Source organism: Hypanus sabinus, chromosome 19, assembly GCF_030144855.1.
Source record: "Hypanus sabinus isolate sHypSab1 chromosome 19, sHypSab1.hap1, whole genome shotgun sequence".
NCBI classification, from domain to species: Eukaryota; Metazoa; Chordata; class Chondrichthyes; order Myliobatiformes; family Dasyatidae; genus Hypanus; species Hypanus sabinus.
The window spans coordinates 10,708,910-10,732,099 of NC_082724.1; the positions used below are offsets into that span (position 1 = coordinate 10,708,910).

The following is a 23,190-nucleotide window of genomic DNA, read 5'->3' on the forward strand; positions in this document are numbered from 1 at the left end:
ATGCTTCGCGGCCCGGAGGTTGGGGACCACTGGGTTATATTTATCTTGGAGTAGGTTAAAAGGTCAAACTGAAGGGTCTGCACTGTGCTCCACTGCTCTATTCTCATTAATCTGTTGGTGTTATAGAAAGATTCTATGGCACTACAGCAATGCTTCATTTTTGATGTTCTTAATTCACCTGCAATACACGCCAACTTGTTATGTAATACTTGGAACACTAGAGTACTTCATTAGATTTATTCAGCGTTGAAATGGAACCTGTGCTTGAATTTACCTCGGTTTCTGGTCTGGGAATAAAGACTGGAGGCTTTACTTTCAGCGTTAGACCGCAGAAGTCCCATTCCTCAATCACATATTGCACAGGCATGCTAGAAGACAACAGAACAAAATCACTCAAGCTGAAAAAACATCTATAAAGTCAAAATCACAGAGCAATACAGCACAGAAACTCAGAGCTCACCACTTCTAAGGATGAAGGAAACATGGTCAATCAGGGTTTTCAAATGGAATCTGACAAGCGTTGAGCAACAATAAGAAGCAAAAGTTCAGAGAGTAATGCAGCATGGAAAAGCCATTTCAACCCAATTCACTCATGTTGACCAAGATCAATCAGGTTTAATATCACCAGCATAAGTCGTGAAAATTGTTGTCTTTGTAGCAGCAGTTCAATGCAATGCGTAATAATAGAAAAAACATAAAACCATGAATGACAGTAAGTACAATGTCTATAAAAAGTATTCAACCCTTTCAAGTTTTCATGTTTTGCAACACTGAATCACAGTGGAGTTAATCTAACCTTTTTGACACTAATCAACAGAAAACTCTTCTGTGTCAAAGTGAAAACATATTTCTACAAATTGATTTAAGTTATAATTAGTAAACACAAAATAATTAATGGCATTATTATTACTCCCCCCTTCAAGTCATTATTTAGGAGATGCATCTTTGGTAGCAATTACAGCTTTGAGTTGTGCAGATAGATCTTTATCAACTTTGCACATCCGAACACTGCAACTTTTCCCCATTCTTCACAAAACTGCTCAAGCTCTGTCAGATCACATGGGGCTCACGAGTGAAGTTATTTTCAAGTCCAGCCACAAATTCTCCATTGGACTGAGGTCCAGGGCATTAACCTTTGTTGCTTTCAAGCCATTACTGTGTGGCTTTGTCTTTATGATTGGGGTCATTGTCTTGCTGAAAAATAAATCTCCCTAGTTGCAGTTCTCTTGCAGATTCCATCAGGTTTTCCTCCAGGATTTACTGGTATTTTGGTGCATTCATTTTACCCTCTACCTTCACAAGCCTTCCAGGGCCTGCTGCAGCCAACACTCTGCTTCACAGTAGGGATGGTACAGTTTTGATGTGCATGTTTGGCTTACACATTGTTTCTTACCCTCTGCCATCAAATTTCAAATTCAAGTGGGAAATCCTACAAACATTGCCATAGAAAAGCAGCATCCATCATCACACATCTCACCACCCAGGCGATCTTTCTCATTCCTCTCACTGCAGTCATGAGGTATAAGGTACAAGTGACTCAGGACTCACACCACCAGGCTCAAGGACAGTTACCAGCCTTCAACCATCAGGCTCTTGAACGAAAGGGGATAACTACACTCATTTAAGGACTCTGTTGTATTGTTATTTCTCATTAGTTATTTATTATCTGCATTTGCACAGTTCGTTTAGTTTACAGATCCTGTTTAGTTACCGTTCTATAGTTTTGCTAAGTGTGCCCACAGAAAAAGAATCTCATGGTTGTATGTGGTGAAATGTGTGTACTCTAATAATAAATTTTACTTTGAACTTTTCTGAACAGCCCATGCACACTACTTGCATTCTTCTCTTGCACAATGGTAATTTATAGCAATTTGTTATGTCTGCAGTATACTGCTGTCACAAACTATCAAATTTCACGACTAATTGTCAGTGACATTAAAGCTGACTGTGCTTCTGTACTTGAGTTTAAGCAAACTGAAATATCTTCAAATTTCAGAAAGGAAAGGAAGGATATGCAGAAATATATTTAATTCTCGCACTGTTGAAGGCGCTTGGAACACAAATCCCAGATTGTCCGCATCTGCTCTGCCGTGAGGGGGTTGGTCAGCGCCTCCGCTCCAAGGCTGTGAATCTGTAAGGAGAAAGGCGAAGGACATTCAGTAAAAAATGTGTCTGTTGCTGCTGCATTCATTCACTGTGCTGTTACTCACTTGTAACAAAAACAAACTGTAGTGGAGAGAGTTCACAAGCTTATAGCAATGAATGTACAGGGACAAAGAACAGTATCACACAGGAAGCCTTATGATTCATGCTGACTCTCAAAGAAGCATCCTTAACCAGTGAGCAACTCATGTTCTCTGTATTATTTATCTATCGATCGATCTATTTATTAGTCAGCTTTTGCACACTGGTTGTCAGTCTTTGTGTATAGTTTTTCATATATTGCATTCCTTGATTTTCCAGCAAATGCCAGCAAGAAAATGAATCTTAAGATAGTATCACACAAATTCCAGGCAGCATCTATGGAAAAAAGTACAATCGATGTTTGACCAAAGGGTTTTGCCCTGAAACCCCAAATGCATTTTTTTTCCCCCATCGACGCTGCCTGGCCTGCTGAGCTCCTCCAGCATTTTGTGTGTTGCTTTGATTTGGAATAGGTGTAAGTCATACCCAAGGCCTACAACAGAAGCCACATAGCCCATGACATAGGCTATGACACCTACAGGCCTGCTCACCATTCAATACAATCATAGCCTTCCTCAAGTGCACTTTCCTGACCTACCTCATTCCCTTCCTGCATGTAAATCTATCTTTGTCTGCTTTCAATATTTTCAAAAGTTCATTCTCTGCAGCTTTCTGGAGAAAGAAATCAGAGAGAATTATGATTTCATCACCTCAGGCCCAAATAAGCCTGAACCCCCTTATTCTGAGATTATGTAACCAGTGTTCTATCAGCCTCATAAACACCAGAGATTCTGCAGAAGCTGGAAATCCAGAGCAATACACACAAAATGATGGAGAAAGATGCCAGAATAAAAAGGTCGGGCGGGGGGATGGAGGGCAAGTAAGACAAGCTAGAAAGTGATAGGTGAAGCCAGGTGGGCGGGAATACGAAAAGGCTGGAGAAGGAATGAGAGGAGAGAAGAGAAGAGTGGACCATGAGGAAAAGGGAAGGATCTGATAGGGGGGAGAGTAGAAGAGATAAGAGGCCAGAATAGAAGAAGGAAGGGGAAGGGAAAAGAAACAAAATTACCAGAAGGAGAAATCAATGTTCATGGCATCAGGCTGGAGGCCACCTAGACAGAATATGAGGTGTTGCTCCTCCACCCTGAGAGTGGCCTCATCGTGCCAGAAGAGGCAATGGACTGGCGTGTCACAACAGGAATGGGAAAATAGTTGGCACTGGGGGATTCTGCTTAATGTGGACGGAGAGGTGGTGCTCGACAAAGCGGTCCCCCAATGTAGTGGAGGCAGCATTAGGAGCATCAGGTACAACAGACGACCCCAACAGATTTCCAGGCGAAATGTTGCCTCACCTGGAAGGACTGTCTGGGGCCCTAAATGGAGGTGAGGGAGGAGGTGAATGGGCAGGTGTAGCATTTCTGTCACTTTCAGGGAAATGTGCCAGGAGGGAGATTAGTGGGAAGGGACAAATAGACAAGGAAATTATGGAGGGAGTGATCCCTGCGGAAAGCAGAACGCATGTGTGTGTGTGTGAGAAGGGGGTGGGGGGGGGGGGGCAAAGATATTTTTGGTGATAGGATCTCCAAAATGGTGGAAGATACAGAGAATGACATGTTGGATGTACAGGCAAACATACTTTATTGATCCCAAGGGAAATTGAGTTTTGTTACAGCCGCACCAACCAAGAATAGTGTAGAAATATAGCAATATAAACCCATAGATAATTAAATAATAATAAGTTAATTATGCCAAGTGGAAATAAGTCCAGGACCAGCCTATTGGTTCAGGATGTTTGACACTCCGAGGGATGAGTTGGAAAGTTTGATGGCCACAGGCAGGAATGACTTCCTATGATGCTCAGTGTTACATCTCGGTGGAATGAGTCTCTGGCTGAATGTACTCCTGTGCCTAACCAGTACATTATGGAGTGGCTGGGAGTCATTGTCCAAGATGGCATGCAACTTGGACAGCATTCTCTTTACAGACACCACCGTCAGAGAGTCCAGTTCCACCCCCACAATATCACTGGCCTTACGAATGAGTTTGTTGATTCTGTTGGTGTCTGCTACCCTGCTGCTGGAGGCTTATGGGGTTGTATGTGAAGACAAGAGGTACTCTATCCCTGTCAAGGTGACAGAAAGATGGAGTGAGCACTGATGTCCGGGAAATGGAGGAGATGCAGTTGAGAGCAGCGTCAATGGTGGAGGAAGGGAAACCCCATTTTTTGGAAGAAGGACGACATCTCCAATGTCCTGGAAAGAGAAGCCTCCTCCTGGAAGCAGATGTAGTGGAGAGGAACGAAGAAACTGAGAAAAGGGAACAGCATTTTTACTGGAGACTAGGTGGGGAGGGGTGTAGTCAAGATGGATGTGGGAATCATTAGGTTTATAAAAGCTGTCAGTAGACAGTAAAGATGAAGACAGAGACATCAAGAAAAGGGAGAGAGGTGTCAGAGATGGAACAAGTGAATTTAAAGCAGGGTGGAAGTTGGAGGCAAAGTTAATGAAATTGATGAGCTGAGCATGAGTGCATGAAGCATCACCAATGCAGTCAATGTAGTGCAGAAAGCCTTCCATCATCCTTCCCAATTACCTGCTGCATCCTTGTGTGAGTTTTGTGTTCTGAGAATGAAGACTATCAAATGCCCTTAAGCTGAATCTTTCTGTAGTATTTCTTCATCGAAAACATTAACTTCTAAAATGCTTTCTTCCAAACTGCACTAGTTCATATTATCCCATATTGTACTCCTTTTACCTCACTAATCTCTCAATATTGATCTATAGATCGTTCCCCAATAAAAGTGTGTTGCATTTTTACAGACATCCATCAGAAATGCGGATGCTATAATCCAGAGCAAGTTCGTAAGACTTTAGAACGAACCTCTTATACAGTAAAGCTGAAGTCTCAAACTTTCAATCTACCCAAACATGACCCTTGCACTTTATTTAGTCAGAGACTACACCAGACACAAGCCGTTCTACCCATCAAGTCTGTGCCAAACCAATATGCTGCCTCGTCCCATCAACCTGCATCCAGCCCATCACCCACCATATCCCTCCCATCCACATACTTATCCAAATTTCTCTTACATTTTGAAATTGAACCTGCATCCACCACTTCCACTGGCAGCTCGTTCCATTCTCGCACCACCCACTGACTGAAGAAGTTCCTGCTCATGTTCCCCTTAAACAATTCACCTTTCACCCTTAACCCATGACCTCTAGTTCCAATCCCACCCAACCTCAATGGAAAAAGCTTGCTTGCATTTACCTTCTCTCTACCCCTTGTACACCTCTATCAAATCTTCCCTCATTCTCCTACACTCCAGGGTATAAAGTCCTAGCCCATTCGATCAGGTCTTAGGGATGTATGAGTTTTCATTCACCCTATCTTTGCGATTGTGAATGCACACAGACCAGATAAAGGGTTTTGTACTGAAACATGGACTCTCCACTTCCCTCCCACAGATGCTGCTCAATCTGCCAACTTCCTCTAGCAGATGGTATGTTACTCCATATTCTAATCTCTTGTGTCTTCACTTTAAGTTAGCCTAACCTACAGGAAAGATTATAAGTTTGAAAAATTAAAGATTTACACGGTTGTTGCTGGGAATTGAGGACCTGAGTTACAGGGAAAGGTTGAATAAATTAGGACTATTCCTTGGAGTGTAGGAGAATGAGGGGAGATTTGATTGAGGTGTACATGATTATGAGGGGTATAGTTAGGCTTTTTTCCACTGAGGTTGGATGACGCTGGAACTAAAGGTTATTGGTGAAATGTTTAAGGGGAACCTGAGGGGGAACTTCTTCACTCAGAGGATGATGCCAGTGGAAGGATCTAGCAGAGGGTGGTGGTTGCAGATGTGGACATTTGGATAGGAACAGGGATGGGAAGGGTATGGAGGGCTATGGTCCAGATGTGGGTCAATGGGACTAGGCAGAATAGCTCTACATGAACTAGATGGGCTGAAGGGCCTGTTTGTGTGCTGTAACGCACTGCGAGTCTAAGATTCCAAAATCCCCACACTTGAATTTCATGATACTTAACAGTTTTTCCTCCAAGCACATGGGAAACGATGTATTCAGCTGAGAGCAAGGGCTCTGATATCGCCCTCTGTTCAAATATCTTCTGCCAGTGGGTCACACAGTCAGCTCCTGTCGCAGGCACAGAACTGCAGTAACTTGTGGAGAAGGGGGCTGAAAAGCAGCTGACGTGGTCTCTCTTGTCAGGGTGAAGTGACAGTACTCTGCTACGTGAAGCCAAGCAAAGGTGGTGCCCAGTGAGAACTTTCCAGCCTATGTAGCCACTTCTTATCCTAAACATCTTCTTTGTTATTTCCACACGGTATTTTAAATCAGAGTCATTAGAATGCAAGTTTTCTTGAATGGTTAATTATGCTCCCCTGGGCACTTTGGGTGAGGACCTTGAATTAAGTTTTAACTGTGGACTTAACATGCTGGAACGTCCTGGAACGTCTTACTTCATTGCCACTGGATTGAGTTCTGAAAAACAAAAGAACACAAGATCATAAGACAAAGGAGCAGAATTACTCCATTTGGCCCATCAAATTTGCTCCACTATTCAATCATGCCTAATTTATTTTCTCCCTGGCTTCTCCCCATAATCTCTGAAGACCTTACTAATCAAAAACCTATCAACCTTTTTCTTTAAATATAATCAATAAATTGGCCTCCAGTCATCTGTGCAATGAATAGTTACAAAAAAAGTTCAAGGATTACGGTAGAAACATTTTATACGCTCCCTAATGCACCGATTCCTTTGATTTACCACATAAGATCCCACCACTTGCAGGGTTTCAGTGCCCTGAGTAATAGCAGTTCTGAAGGCAGCTGATGGTGTGGAAGCTATCGTCTCCTGGAAGACAACGACAAAGTGACAGCGGCCAAGTCCTGTGAGTAGTAACTGGTCTGGTTAAGTCTGTGAAGAGCAAGGACAGATTATTCAGTTCCTCACACCTGCTTCACCAGTCAACAGAATTATAGACTGATGTGATCTTTATTGTTTTTTTTTTAATGATTTCAGAGATGAGAAACTTAGGGACAGAGGCTTAGTGATATATTTGGATATAGGTATCACCAGCAAGATCAGCATCAATTGCCTGTCCTTAATAAGCCTGAAGAAAGCAGATTGCTGAGTCACTTCAGAAGGCATTTAAAGTCAGGGGGAGACATGAGGGACTGCAGATGCTGGAATCTGGAGCAAGAAATAAACTGCTGGAGGAACTCAGCAGGTCAAGCAGCATCTATGGGGAGCGAGGACTGAACAGTAATTCAGGTTGCGACTGACAGTGGAGTTCTGATATAGGGTATAAACACTAGGAGGCTGTTCAGTTCCTAATGCATGCCCCCCACACTCAATAACATCATGACTGACCCAGCTCAGCACCAAGTTTTTGCATAGACACAGATCTAGCCAATTCACTACTTTCTAAAAGTCTCTCTTGAATGTGCCCTGCAACGGCACCTTCACAGTCTCTGGGTAAAGACTTTCAAAGGCTCATTACCCTCTGGGTAAAGAAATTCTGTCCTTTCTCAGTCCTGAACCAGCCCTTATTTGGAAAAGACCACAAAATGATACAGCCCAGACCATCATGGGCAAAGCCCTCTCCACCATTACACAAAGCACTGAAATCTTTAATGTCAGCAATTACAACCTTCCTCAGCATTCTTATGAGCATCTGGGAAGAAGACATGCATAGACTTCAAAGATGCCATGATCATCCTATTCTTCAAAAACAAGGGAAGCAAAGCTGATCACGGTATCTACTGAGGCAACTCCCTCTTGTCCAGGGCCAGGAAGGTTCTCGACTGTAATCATCTAATCACCAGCACACCAGAAGAGAACCTTCTGGAGACAGTATGGGTCGCAGCATTATTGACTTGATTTTTGCCATTTGTCAAGTTCAGGAAAAGTGCATAGAACAAAATTTGAACTTACTGCTGCTTTCATAGACCTAACCAAAGCACTGTGGACGGCATTGTCGAAGCTGAGATGCCCTTGCACTCGTCAACTTCATTCGCCTCTTTCATGACAACATATTAACTAGCCTCATCCTGTAAAATGGAGAAGCTTTATAGCCATTCAAAATTTCAAACAGTGCGAAGCAAAGGGTATGTGTTGGCCCCTGTGGTTTTCACCTGCTCTTTACATGCATGCTGAACCATGCTGTCAGGGACCTTGAATTGGGAGTGTATCTGGACAACACCTTTTTACCTGCGGTATCTCAATGCCAAGATGAAGATGACTGAGAAGCTCGTCCTTGTGTGCTTTATGCTGGTGACTGTGCCATGATGGCACATACAGAGCTTCCAACTCGTTGTCAACAGCTTTGCGGAAGCTTCTCAATTCTTTGGCTTCACCAACAGCCTGGTAAAATGGAAGTCCTATTTTACTCTGCTCCCGGATCTGTGTTACCCCTCTTTACATCACCATAAAATCGTGGAAAGTACAGCACAGGAAAAGACCCTTCGTCCCCATCTAAACCAACTCCTCTCGACCTTTACCCTCCATACCCTTACCATCCATGTACCTATCCAAACATAGCTTAGATGTTGAAATCCAGCTCGCATCCACCACTTGCACTAGCAGCTCATGCCACTCACATGAGTGAAAAAGTTTTCCCGCATGTTCCCCTTAAACTTTTCACCTGTCGCACTTAACCCATGACCTCTGATTGAGGTTCCATCCAACCTCAGTGGGGTGGGGGGGGGGGGGGGGAGAGAATAAAAATCAAGGGAACAAAATTGAATATGGTAAAAATGAATTCAGGTACCTCGGCAGCATTGTGTCTAGATAAGGAAATCAATGCCAGGATTTTCAAAGCCAGCAGAACCTCGGCCACCTGTAGTAAAGCGTGTTGAACCAGCACAATGTTTGTCTATCCACAAAGCTCACGGTATACAACGCTGTCATTGTTAGATGTCTCCTTTATGGCTGTGAAATATGGACTGCTTACAGAAGAACCAGAACGCTTCCACATTTGTAACCTGAGGTCAATCCCAGGCATCCACTGGCAGGTCAGAGTTATAAACATGGGAGCCCGCTACAGAGCAGAAACCATGCTCCTGAAAACCGAGCTTCGATGTACAGGTCATGTCATATGTATGGAGGACTCTAGAATCCCCAAACTTTATGGCAAGCTACCTCTGGGCAAGAGGAATCAAGGTGGAGATTCAAAAACCATGTGAGAGGTAACATTGCATATGCTGGACTTACTACAAAACAGCTGGAACACTGCATACAAGACTGGACTAGAGACTAGCCCATGACAACTTTGAGGAAAGGTGCCACGGATACCTGTTTGCTGCCCAAAAGTGATGAAAACTTGTGAAGCAATTCCCTTGACCTCACTGTGAATGAGATTTCTGATTAAAACAGACTCCACAGCCACCTTTGGGTCTAAAACAAGTGAACTGCACCAGAACGACCACCATCATCAGACATGACAGATGACCATCTTTTGGTAGTTTGCTGTCTTTTGCTCATTGGTTGTTTGCCCATCTTTACTGTGTGTGTTTTTTAAAATACATTCTATTTACTGCGATGCCCACAAGAAAATAACTTCCAGGGTAGTATTTGGTCACAAACATGCTCTTTGACAATAAATTTACTTTGAATAACCATCTCCGAGGTACAAACATGTACAACCCTAAAGGTAGCTCTCATTGAAAATGATGGAAATCCAGGTCTGTGTAAGAAAACTATATATGACTTGTGAAGGGATATTTCATGAGCCAAGAAACAATTCCACAAGCAGTTAGAGTCAATGTCAGATGCATATCAACTCTGGCAGGGTTTGCAGGCTATTATTTCCTATAAAGCAAAACCCAACATCATGAATGGCAGTGATGTTTCATTATCAGACGAGCTCAACGCCTTTTACACTCGCTTTGAAAAGGAGAATAAAACCACAACTATGAGGATCCCTGCAGCATCTGACGACTCTGAGCCAACACCAAGTTGTCTTTCAAGTGGGTGAAAGATCTTTGATCTCTGACTCATCAGCAGGGCCTGATGGCGTACCTGGTAAGGCTCTGAAAACCTGTGCCAACCAACTGGTGGGAGTATTCAAAGACAGATGGAGAGCAAACAAGGGAGCCAGCCAGATTCGAACATGACCTCTCAACCTTGTAAAAAGTACTGATGGTGTCAAGGTCTTCATCGATGACAATGGACGAACCTTTATAGAGCTTCAACATAATATTCTTGTTCTTGTATTCTAATCGTCTCAAAATGAGCCTCCCTTACCACTGACTCAACCTGCAGTTTACCCTTTAGGGAATTCTGCACAAAGTCTCCCAAGTCCCTTTGCACTTGTATTTTAGAATTTTCTATCTGTTTGGAAAAGAGTTTTCACCTTTATTCCTTCTACCATGACTACACAATTTCCTAAACTACATTCCATCCGCCACTTCCTTGCCTATTCCCCAAATATGTTTAAGTCCTACAGCCTTCCTTCTTTTCCTCAACTTTATCTGCCCCTCCACCTATCTTGGTATCATCCGCAAACCTGGCTACAAGCCTTCAATTCTGTCATCACTGACAGATTGTGAGAAAAGAAGTGGTCACAACCCAGAGCCTGCAGAACACCCCCTTTATTCCCACTCGTTGCTTCCTGCCAGTTAGCGGATCTGTATACTGGCCTGTATATAAATCCCATCAGGCTCTTTCTACTCTTGCAGTTCCTAACTCTGCCCCAGTGATTCTACATGTTAAGATGCTATGTCACCTCTTCCTAATGATTTGATTTCCCTTCTCACTAATAGAGCCGCCCCAAACTCTTGGCCTATCTGCCTGTCCTTGGACGTTAAGCTCCCAACTATGATCTTCTGTCAGCTACGACTCACTGATGCTCACAATTCTTACCTACCAATTTCCAAATGAACTACAAGATCATCTACTTTTTTATGTGTGCATTTAAATCTAACATCTCCGGTTCTGTATTCAGCACCCTTTTCAATTTTGCCATGTTACACTTTAACTTATCACACTGATTGCAATTTTGCCCGTCCTTCCTCATAAACTCACTGCATACTGCATCTGCTTGTATACCAACCAACCCCCCCCCCAACCGTCAGTCCAGTGTCAGATTAGTTTAAACCCTCCCCAACAGCTTTGGCAAACCTGCCCACAAGGATATTGGCTCCTCCTCGGGTTCAGGCATAACCCTTCCTCTTGGACAGGTCATACCGTCCGCAGAAGAGATCCATCCCAATGATCCAGAAATCTGAATCTCTGTATTTTGCACCAGCCAGTCATCTGCCAATCATCCTATTCTTACCCTTACTGATCTCCCATCTCATCAGAGCAGATTAAAATCCAATTTGGGAGGCTCTAAAAGCAGATCCCCGCCACCAAACATCATTCCCACTCCGCTCAGCCGAAAGTGCGGGAAACCAGCGTGCGTGACGTCACCAAGGTGCAAAATGGCAGCGTCCATCCGACCGTGACAACTCGTTGTTGGTGTCTTTGGATTTCCCAAGTGAGATTTGAAGCTCTCTTCCCCCGCCTTCCACCTCTCATTGTTTATGTCGCTCCGGGTTTTAACTTTCGTTCCCAATTTATTTTCTCTTATGCTCTCCGCGCGCCGGCCCTCTCCTCCAGCAGTCTGGTGCATTCAGTGTGTGCGCGAAGCAGTCCGGGCAGGAAACTCGGCGCAGCGTCGCGGGTTCCGGCGGCTAATGCGCGGAGTTAGCGTGTCCTGACCCATTTCTCTTCTCAAAATCAGAAACTGCCTTATATGATGTGAAATGGTGTGGTTTTGCAGCAGCAATGCAGTGCATAGAAAGAACAATCCTAAAACTACAAAATAAATAATGCAAAAGGAAAGGAATAGTGAGTCTGATGGACCGATCATAGATCTGAAGGGGAGCGGGGGTGGTTGTGGAAAAGGTGCGAGTGAATCGTTGAATCCTGATTCCGGGAGGTCCAGGAGCCTGAAGGGCAAATTGGAGATGTACAAGATAATAAACATAGATCAAGTTGATAGCTCGAGACTTTTTCCCAGAACAGAAACTACTAATCAGCATTTAAGGTGATTAGAGGAAAATACAGTGGAATGTCAGAGTTAAGTTTTTTTTTACTGAGAGTAGTGGGAACTTTTAGATAGGCACATGGATGATAAAAAATTGAGGGCTATGTCGGAGGGAAGGGTTAGATTGATCTTAAGAGCAGGTTATAATGCAAGCCCATCGTCATGGGCCAAAGGGCCTGTACTTTGTTGTAGTGTTTTATGTTCTGCAGCATTTCCTTAGTGTAGGCATATCATACACATGCCTTCATTGGCTGAGGAAATTAGTTTAAGAGTTAAGATGTCATGATACAGGTGCACAGAATATTGTACAGGCTACACGTGGGGTACTGTGTGCACCATACTATCAGAAGGATGTAATTAAACTGGAGAGAATGCAGGAAAGATTCACAAGAATGTTCCTGGACTGGAGGCCATGAGTTGTGAAGATAGATTGTACAGGCTGGTCTGTTTATCCTGGAGCAAGGGAGGCTGAGAGGAGAAATGATATCTACTGCTATCCTTCCATGTCATACTCGTATAAAGATAGGATACATAGAGCCTGTTTCCTTCCTGGGGGTGTGTAAACACAGAAGGCATAGGAGAGGGAGGAGGCTTAAATGGGACCTGAGAGGCAAATTTTACACACACAGTGCTGGAGGAACTCAGCATCAATGGAAATGAATAAAGAGTTGATGTTTCGGGCCAAGACCCTTCATCAGGACTGGAAAGAAGGGGACAAAGCCAGAATAAGAGGTAAGAGGAGGGGAAGGAGTATGAACTAGAAGGTGAGAGGTGAAGCCATGTGAGGAAGAAGGTTTGTATCTGGAATCACTACCTGAAGAGGTGTTGGAGGCAGGAACAGTAATGAGAATTAAGAGACATCTGGACAAGTACCAAAATGAGCGGGGAATAGAGGGGTATTGAATTAATGCAGGAAAGTGGGATTAGTAGAGGTTTTATTGTATTGAGATACAGCCTGGAATAGGCCCTTCCAACCCTTCAAACCTTGCCACCCAGCAAACCATCAATTTAATCCTAGCCCAATCATAGGACAAATTACAAAGAACAATTAACCTACTAGCTGGAATGTCTTTGGACTGCAGAAGAAACAAGAGCACCCGGAGGAAACCCAGGCAGTCACGGGGACAACGTACAAACTCCTTACAGGCAGCGGTGGGAAATGGATCCAGGTCACCTATGCTGTAAAGTTTGTGCTAACTACTAAGCTCCCATGGTGTGGTTGACATGGGCATGATGGGTCGAATGGCCTGTTTCTATACTGTTCAGCTCAATGACTAATAAATGCTGGCGATCCAGCAACGTCTGTGAACAACCACATAAAAATACCAACCTTATTCGGACAATAAATGTGTTGTCCTTTTGCTTCTTGTCACTGTTCTCAGCTGAAAGTCTCACTGTTGCTCCTACGCCTGCATTAGTGGCAGAGAAAAGCACTGCTGGACTTGTGAATTATAAATGGGACAACTATGAGAGCACAGTTTTAATGTCTGTAAAGCGCAGGTGACTTGCATCCAGATTATTGTGCCTACAATCTGAACACGTGTTTGTGTTACTTCTTCAGAATCAGCAGAGGTAGATACAGACAGACAGACATACATACTTTCTTGATCCCGAGGGAAACTGGGTTTCGTTACAGTCACACCAACCAAGAATAATGTAGAAATATAGCAATATAAAACCATAAATAATTAAATAATAATAGGTAAATTATGCCAAGTGGAAATAAGTCCAGGACCAGCCTATTGGCTCAGGGTGTCTGACACTCCGAGGGAGGAGTTGTAAAGTTTGATGGCCACAGGCAGGAATGACTTCCTATGACGCTCAGTGTTGCATCTCGGTGGAATAAGTCTCTGGCTGAATGTACTCCTGTGCCTAACCAGTACATTATGGAGTGGATGGGAGTCATTGTCCAAGATGGCATGCAACTTGGACAGGATCCTCTTTTCAGACACCACCGTCAGAGAGTCCAGTTCCACCCCCACAACATCACTGGCCTTACAAATGAGTTTGCTGATTCTGTTGGTGTCTGCTACCCTCAGCCTGCTGCCCCAGCACACAACAGCAAACATGATAGCACACCACCAACAGATAGATACTCTATTGATCCCAAAGGAAGTTACAATGTCACAGATATACAAATATTAGAAGAGAAGTAAGAAAGTCTAAAAAATAAGTTATCTTAAACAGACTAACAGGCCATAGTGTCTCCTTATAGAGCCTTAAGGCAGAGGGTAAGGATAACCTCATGTAGTGCTCTTTGGAGCAGCACTTTCCAATGGCTCAGCAGGTTAAGCGAAACAGCTCTCCGTTCCCTGCCCTGCACTGACAGAGCTAATCCCAGTTCAAGCTCCTACATTGCATTCAGTGGCCACTTTATTAGGCACACCTACGTTATGTAGGACCACAGGAGGAGAAAAACAGAGATCTGCCTGCCAGTTCTCAAATCAGGGGTTAGAGGTAGGGAGGTTCAGCAACTCTAATTTCCTTGGTGCTATAACTTCAGAGGACCCAGCCTAGGTGCAGCACTTAAGTGCCATTACAAGGATAGCATGGCAGCACCTCTACCTTCTTAGGAGTTTGCGAAGACGCAGCATGACATCTAAAACTTGGGCAAGCTTCTACAGATCTGCGATGGAGAGTATACTGTGCATCACGGTCTGCTCTGGAAACACTAATACCCTTGAACTGAAGAGTCTACAAAAAGTAGTGGTTACATTCTAGTTCATCACGGGTAAAGCCCGCTTCACCATTCAGCATATGGACATGGAGCACTGTCGCAGGAAAGCAGCATCCATCATCAAAGGATGCCCACCATCCAGGCTGTACTCTCTTCTCACTGCTGCCATCAGGAAAATAGTACGGAAACCTCAGCATCCACACCACCAGGTTCAGGAGCAGTTATTACCCCTCAACCATTAGGCTTTTGAACCAGAGGGATATCTTCACCCAACTTCACTTGCCCATCACTGAAATATAGACTCAATTTCAAGGACTCTTCATCTCGTTTTTGATAATTATTTTTAGTTTTTTTTTCTTGGCTCAAACTGGTTAAATGTAATGTACAGACATAGCCAAGCACTCTCAATTGCTAGAAACTTTCAGACTATTCCAGTGGTGCTTAATATTGTGGCTTTCTGAAGACCTTACATGAATATTGCTGAGTAGGCCTGTATACTCTGTTCATATTCCATAATGTATGATCTGTTCATATTCCATAATCTTTCAATTTCTTTGCATAGTTCTGATGTTTTCCACTTATTGATTTCTGTATGTTATGTGCGTTTGGAATGGCTGTGTCTATTATGTAATTTGTTTTTGCTTGTTTATCTTGTAATATTTTATCAGACAGTTATTATGGATTATCTTATCTGTAATAATGGATCAGTTGTAATATAATTTGTTGGACTTTGACTCTAAAACTTTATCAGACTTTTTTTTATTTTTTTATGAGTTTGTATTTTAAAGCAAGGTTTTGGTGAATGATGTTTACCATTTGATGGTGCCTGTGAAAGTAATCGGATTGAGTTAAATTGCTGCAGGATCCTGTGAAGTATTGGATTGTTTCCTGTTTCTCTTGGCACTTTATGCATTTATGATCTTGAATTTGTTGGTCTTTTATCATGTATTTTTGATCATTTTGTGTAGACCATCTGGCCCTGTGTTGCCACAAGGAACCCCTCTGTTTCTGAGAAGAGGTCTCCAACTCTGAGCCAGGAGATCGGTGCTTCCTTGTTGGCATCTACTCCGCTCAGGTTGTAGGGATGTCTTCCATGGAGGGTCAAGCTCTTCCATAGGTTTAACTTTTTCTTCTGTTGTGATAGTTCCTTCATTTTTCTGGATTGTGCTTAGTGGTGAGTACCTCTTCTCACAACTGTATATGCTTGTGTGGAGTGCTGAATCCTGTCTTCATTGATGAAAACATATCCTTAGAAATTTTATCTGACCATTCTGAAAATGTTGCATGTCTGTTATTCCTCTTCCTCCTTCAGTCCAGGGTAGTGTTAATCTAAGTGTGTTCGAGTGTACATATTGTTTTCTAAAATTTGTCAGTTCTTACATTTCTTACTTTTCCTTCTTTTTATTTGTTTGTTTCATGTTTTTCCTTCAACTTAAGCTGGTAAAACCTGAGGTACGGGCATAGCAAAGCATACTCATTTGTCAATTGCTCTGAACTTTTGGACTATTTGAGTAATGTTTAGTATTGCGGCTTTCTGGAGATTTACAGAGATGTTACTGTGTAGTCCTAATTGTTTAATGCTATTGTGCAGAGACCTTGGGATGATACCAGTTGTAGATATTACTATTGGGATAATGTATACCCTGTTTATGTTCCAGAATCTTTGAATTTCTTCTTTCAATTTAGCACATTTCTGGTGTTTTTCATGTATTGATTTCTGTAAGTTATGTGTGTTTGGAATGGCTGTATCTATTAAATAAGTTGTTCTTGTTTGTTTATCCTGTAATATTATATCCAGACAGTTATTATGGATTATCCTATCCTTTATAACTGATCTGTCATAATATAATTATTGTTATTTTTTTTGTATTTACTGTGTATGCCTGTAAGTAAATGAATCTCTGGGCTCTAGATGGTGACATATATATACTTCAATAATAAGTTTACTTTGAAGTTTGAACCCGTACACCTGCTTGTTAATGCAATTACCTAATCAGTCAAACACATGGAAGCAGTTCAGTGCATAAAAGTATGTTGCCACATGGTCAAGGGGGTCAGTTGTTGTTCAGACCAAACCTCGGAATGGGAAGAAATGCAAACTAAGTGACTTTGACTGTGGAACAACTGTTGGTGCCAGCTGGGGTGCTTTGAGTATTTCACAAACTGCTGATCTCCTGGGATTTGCACGCACAACAGTCTCTAGAATACACAGAGAACGGGGTGAAAAACAAAACAAAAACATCCAGTGAGCAGCAGTTCTGTGGGTGAAAACACCTTGCAATTGAGAAAGGTCAGAGAAAAGGGATCAGACTGGTTCAAGCTGATAGGAAGGCGACTCAAATAACCACATGTTACAACAGTGGTGTGCAGAAGAGCACCTCTGAATGCACAACACACTGAACCTGGATGTGGAAGGGCTCCAGCAGCAGAAGACCATGAACATATACTCAGAGGCCATTTCATTAGGTACAGGAGGTACCTAATTAAGTGGCCAACGAATGTAGTTTTACAAGTTCCCTCAGCTCTCCTGGGATAGTGAGAAGAGTAAGGGTTGAGGTGGTGGTGGGGAATGAGGAGGGCGGGGAAAGAAGATCAAGCAATCAAAGTTCAAAGTAAATTTATTATCAAAGGTTGTATTCTGTATGTCACCTTATGCTACCTTCAGATTCATCTTGCAGGCATTTACAGCAAAATATAAAAACATAATAGAATTTATGAAAGGCTATAAATAACAAAGACTGACAAGCAACCAACGTGCAAAACAAGACATTCATGCAAATAATTAACAAGTATATAAATAATACTAGATGAGGAAGTGGAGGAATGGGTTATTAAATTTGCTGATGACACAAAGGTTGGAGGTGTTGTGGATAGTGTGGAGGGCTGTCAGAGGTTATAGCCAGATATTGATAAGATGCAAAACTGGGCTAAGAAGTGGCAGATGGAGTTCAACCCAGATAAGTGTGAGGTGGTTCATTTTGGTAGGTCAAATAAGATGGCAGAATATAGTATTAATGGTAAGACTCTTGGCAGTGTGGAGGATCAGAGGGATCTTGGGGTCTGAGTCCATAGGACACTCAAAGGTACTGCGCATGTTGACTCTGTGGTTAAGAGGGCATACGGTGCATTGGCCTTCATCAATTGTGGGACTGAGTTTAAGAGCTGAGAGGTAATGTTGCAGCTATATAGGACCTTGGTCAGACCCCACTTGGAGTACTTTGCTCAGTTCTGGTCGCCTCACTACAGGAAGGACGTGGAAACCATAGAAAGGGTGCAGAGGAGATTTACAAGGATGCTGCCTGGATTGGGGAGCATGCCTTATGAGAATAGGTTGAGTGAACTTGGCCTTTTCTACATGGAGCAATGGAGGATGAGAGGTGACCTGATAGAGGTATACAAGATAATGAGAGACATTGATTGTGTGGATAGTCAGAGACTTTTCCCCAGGGCTGAAATGGCTAGCTCGAGAGGGTACAGTTTTCAGGTGCTTGAAAGTAGGGATAGAGGAGATGTCAGGGGTATGTTTTTTACACAGAGTGCTGAGTGCCTGGAATGGGCTGCCCTCAACGGTGTTGGAGGTGGAAATGATAGGGTCTTTTAAGATACTCTAGGATGGCTGCATGGAGCTTAGAAAAATAGAGGGCTATGGGTAAAGCCTAGATAATGCTAAGGTAGGGACATGTTCAGCACAGCTTTGTGGGTCGAAGGGCCTGTATTGTGCTGTAGGTTTTCTATGTAACATGAACTTGAGAGTCCTTGAAAGTGAGTCTATAGATTATGAAGTCAGTTTAGCATTGAGGTGAGTGAAGTTATCCACGCTGTTTCAGGAGCCTTATTGCTATAGGGTAATGACTGTTCCTGAACCAGGCTGTGTAGGACCTAAGGCTCCTGTACCTCTTGCACCTCCAGCTAAAACACCAGAATCAGGTTTAATATCACTAGCATATGCATGGAATTTGTTAACTTTGCAGCAGCAGTCCAATGCAATACATAATAACAGAGAAAAAAAAACAGAATTACTGTAAATATATATATATAATAGTTAAGTAAAAAGTACAAAAAAATTTTAAAAGTAGAGAGGCGGTGTTCAGGGGTTCAAAGTCCATTCAGAAATCGGAAGGCAGAGGGGAAGAAGCTGTTCCTGAATCACTGACTGTGTGCCTTCAGTCTCCTGTACCTGTCTGATGGCAGCAATGAGAAGAGGGCATGTTCTGTGTGGCGGGGGACCTTAATGATGGATGCCGCCTTTTTGAAGAACCACTCCTTGAAGGTGCCCCGGATGCCACAGAAGCTAGTAGCCATAATGGAGCTGACCGAGTTTACAACTCTCTGCAGCTTACTTCAATCCCGTGCAGTAGTTACCCCCCACCCCCATACCGGATGATAACGATAGATCAAATTCCTACAACTGTTCAGCAACTGTTGCTAGATGCTCACATCAGGTGCCCCTCCCTATGTGACATCCTGCTGTTTAACAGTCTGCTGTTACCTTTCCGACTTGATTGCCAACAGCCCATGAGAACTTGGAGGCAGCTGGCACCTGTGCCAGTTTTAGCAACAGGGCAAGAAAGACCATGAATCTTTTTTTTTTAAAAAAAGGCACGGGTTTTAATGTTTTGTTAACACTGCAGGTGCTGGAGATCTAGAGCAACGCAGGCCAATTTACCGGGCGATATCAGCAGGTCGGGTAGCATCTATGGAGAGGAATAAATAGCCGACATTTCGTGCCAAGACCCTTCGGCAGGACTGGAATTGGAGAGGGGGGTGGAATGGGATGGAGTCCGGTGGTTAAGTGTAAATAAAAGGCAGATGACAGGTTGCCCCAGCCTGCTGCCACAATACCGTCAGACTTCTGCGGCGGTCCCGTCCCAACCCAATCCTTTGATTGACGGCAGGATTACCCAATGATGGATGAGCTTGTTGGGAGCGGTGCGTCTCGACCGGCCAATCATTGCGTAGTGTATATGGTGGGCAGGAGCTGTGCTGAGCAGTGTCTGGAGACAGAGACCTTGCCTATAAAATAATCCCGACATTTAGTTTAATGAGCCTGCTACTCTTTATTAAACTGCCTTTATTGAAAGCAACTCTTTTAGTTTCATCCACCCTATGATGGTTTAAAATCGAGCTGTTCCTTCTTTTAATTTTTTTCTTGTTTTGTTTTAAAATCAATTGGGATTTATATATTTAAAGGGCACACATAGCAGTTTTGTCCCTGGCCTTCCCAAAGATGTAGGATATTTTTTCATGGATAATCTTGAAGAGGATGATTGATCACCTTAAACCGTAGCAACGGTGAGTAAAAAAACAGCCTTACTTACTATCTCTGAATATGCAATATAGCGTCCCCTCTGTCTGTTCATCTACAAGCAAAATCCCTTGTTGCTAGGCCTCTATATTTATAAAACTACATTTTCACATTGTAGAACTGTACCTGCTGGAGACAGAATTAAAACATTTCTAGAGTACTGATTTAAAAATGCATAAAATTTTGATTGGTCACATGGGTGTAATTGGGCAGTGCGGCTTGTTGGGTTGGAACGTCCTATTATCATGCTGTATCTTTAAATAAAAAAAGATACATATTATTTCCTTGAAATAGTATATTTTTCCCTGCCTATTGTGAGACAGTAATTCCAACATATAGATTCACTTGCTTATTATACACAGGCTCAGCTATTGCCCTCATACTACTGTAAGGGCTCTTTCGTTATATGCAGTGTTGTGTGACGTGGGCAATCATGATCTTTCTGTGACCGTGATTGTTCTTGCCAAATTTTTTTTTTCAGAAGTGGTTTGCCATTGCCTTCCTCTGAGCCAAAGTGTCTTTAGATGACAAGTGACCCCAGCCATTATCAATACTCTTCAGAGATTGCCTGCCTGGTGTCAGTGGTCGCATAACCATGACTTGTGATATGCACCGGCTGCTCATACGACCATCCACCAGCTGCTGCATGGCTTTATGTGACTCTGATGGTGGGGGTGGAGTGGGGGCTAAGCAGGTGCTACACCTTGCCCAAGGGTGACCTGCAGGCTAGTGGAGGCAAAGAGCACCTCACACTTCCTTTGGTAGAGACGTATCTCCATCCTACCACCCAATTGTAAGGGCAGAATGGTCTAGTGAGGCCTTGCAGTGTTCAACTATTGTACCTTTCTCCAGCTTCTGCATCATGAATAGGATTGACAGACTGCATCCTTGCTGTAATGTTGTAAAGGAATACTGAACGTAGTCAGTCCAGGCTGATCACCAAGCTCCCATTTACACCAATCCTACAGGAACCTCATTTTAATCTCTCCATATTCCCATTAACTGTCCCCAGATTCTACCTGACGAAGATGTTAGTCCTGACGAAGGGTCTCGGCCTGAAATGTCGACAGTGCTTCTTCCTATAGATGCTGCCTGGCCTGCTGTGTTCCACCAGCATTTTGTGTGTGTTGTTTGAATTTCCAGCATCTGCAGATTTCCTTGTGGTTGCCCAGATTCTACCACCCACTTCTGCATAGAATATAGAACATGACAGCACAGTACAAGTTCTTTGGCCCACAATGTTCTGCGACCTTTTAACCTACTCAATAATCAATCTAACCCTTCTCTCCCACATAGCCCTCCATTTTTCTTTCATCTATATGCCCATCCAGGAGTCTCATAAATGTCCCTAATGTCTCAACCACCATCCCTGGAAGCATGTTCCGGACATAAAAAAAAATTACCTCTGACATCCCCCCCGCCCCCGCAATTCTTTCTTCAAAATACTTTAAAATTATGCCCACTTGTACTAGCCATTGTCACCGTGGGGAAAAAGGTGCAGGCTGTCCATTCTATCTAGGCTTGTTATCATCTGGTACACAACTATCAAGTCACCTCTCATCCACTTTTGCTCAGAAGAGAAAAACCCTAGCTCCCTCATGCTATCCTCATTAAAAAATGCTCTCTAATCCAGGCAGCATCCTGGTACATCTTCTCTGCACCCTCTCTAAAGCTTCCATATCCTTCCTATAACGAGGCAACCGGAACTGAAGACAATACTCCAAATGTGGTCTAACTAGGGATTTTTAGAGTTGCAACATTACCTCATGGCTCTTAAACTCAATCCCCTGACTAATGTTGGCTTGGACACTGCACGCCTTCTTAACCACTGTATCAACTTAACCACCAGTCAACAGACCAGGGACAACTTACACTGGTCTTTTAAACATCAACTTGGGATGTGGGGGTTGGGGGGAACCCATGTGGTCACAGGTAGACTCCACAAAGACAGCATTGGAGGTCAGGATTGAACTTGGGCTGCTGGAGCTGTGATGCAGCAATACTATCACTGCACTACCTAATGGAAACAGTGATATGGTTGTCCTCCCTTTTGACTGTTCATCTGGAGATACCAAAGGGCTCCATTGCTGGAACAGGAGAAAATTGAATAGGTTTGGACTTTATTCCCTGGAGTGCAGGAGATTCTTGTAGAGGTATGCAAAATTATGGGGCATAGACAGGGGGAATGTGTGCAGGTTTTTTCCTCTTAGGTTGAATGATACTAGAACCAGAGGTCGTAAGTTTAGGGTGAAAGGTAAAATATTTAAGAGAAATCTGAGGACAACATCAGGTCAGGAAAGGAAAGGGGGCAGAAGCTGGACTAAGAAGGTAGGGAAAGGGTGAGCCCAGGTGAGAGGGGGAAGACAGGTAGACAGGGAGAGGGAGGTTAGAGCTGGGGGTTCCCATGACCTATTAGGTGCTCCCAAGCATGCATCTCTGACAACCAAGTTTAGTTCCTGGCCTACATGTGTGGCTTAGCTATAAAGCTTAGTGGAACTGTTTTTACAGACAAGAGAAAAGGGAAAGGCAGGTTACTGGAGTTTTAAAACCAGTCACTCTGGGCAGTTGGGGCTCATCAACCATAGTTGGCAGCTCATCTGGGAGAAGGGACACTTTGATCTCAAACCTGCACTGCGTTGTGGCTATACCCGCTCATGAGAAATACTTCGGGAGTAAACCCTAAGGAAAAATCTGGAGCTGGAGTCTCGAAAACAGTTTTATGTTGAATTCAACACTGATCGGCAACTCCTGTGATGCTGTCGGTGCCAAGCTCCCTTTGGGTTGATCAGTTGCATGGAGAGGGGGAGCTTGCTGCACGGGCAACAGCCTGCCCTCCACATCGTACTGTCCTGGCTCATGAACTGTCACACCCATGGAGGGCCTTTGAGGGAGAAAGGGAATGATGTGAGGAGCTGGGATGCGATAGATGGCAGAGGTGGAGGGCTGAAGGAGGACATATCTGACTGGAGA

General features: G+C 43.4%; 2 protein-coding genes across 9 annotated transcripts in view; one reads left to right on the forward strand and one right to left on the reverse strand.

Annotated features, from left to right (window-relative positions):
- hemk1 (HemK methyltransferase family member 1) overlaps positions 1 to 16,654 on the reverse strand; it is a 187,086-nt gene extending 170,432 nt beyond the window's left edge. For 2 of the 7 annotated variants that reach the window (XR_009506729.1, XM_059943996.1), the window contains exons 1-4: positions 11,486 to 16,654; positions 6,232 to 6,686; positions 2,040 to 2,131; positions 275 to 368 (exon numbers count right to left, since the gene is read on the reverse strand). Coding sequence is in view for 5 of the 7 variants with exons in the window: in XM_059943996.1 (XP_059799979.1) it covers positions 275 to 368; positions 2,040 to 2,131; positions 6,232 to 6,507 (462 nt within the window). In the remaining 2 variants the exon portion in view is untranslated. Of the gene's footprint in view, positions 1 to 274; positions 369 to 2,039; positions 2,132 to 6,231; positions 6,687 to 10,227; positions 11,214 to 11,485 lie in introns of those variants that run through there. The other 5 variants (XM_059943995.1, XM_059943993.1, XM_059943992.1 and 2 more) reach the window with 5 other exon arrangements.
- LOC132377727 (uncharacterized protein C3orf18 homolog) overlaps positions 11,596 to 23,190 on the forward strand; it is a 77,099-nt gene continuing 65,504 nt past the window's right edge. The window contains exon 1 of one of the 2 annotated variants that reach the window (XM_059944000.1): positions 11,596 to 11,686. The gene's annotated coding sequence lies outside the window, so the exon portion shown is untranslated. Of the gene's footprint in view, positions 11,687 to 19,894; positions 20,208 to 23,190 lie in introns of those variants that run through there. The other variant, XM_059943999.1, reaches the window with a different exon arrangement.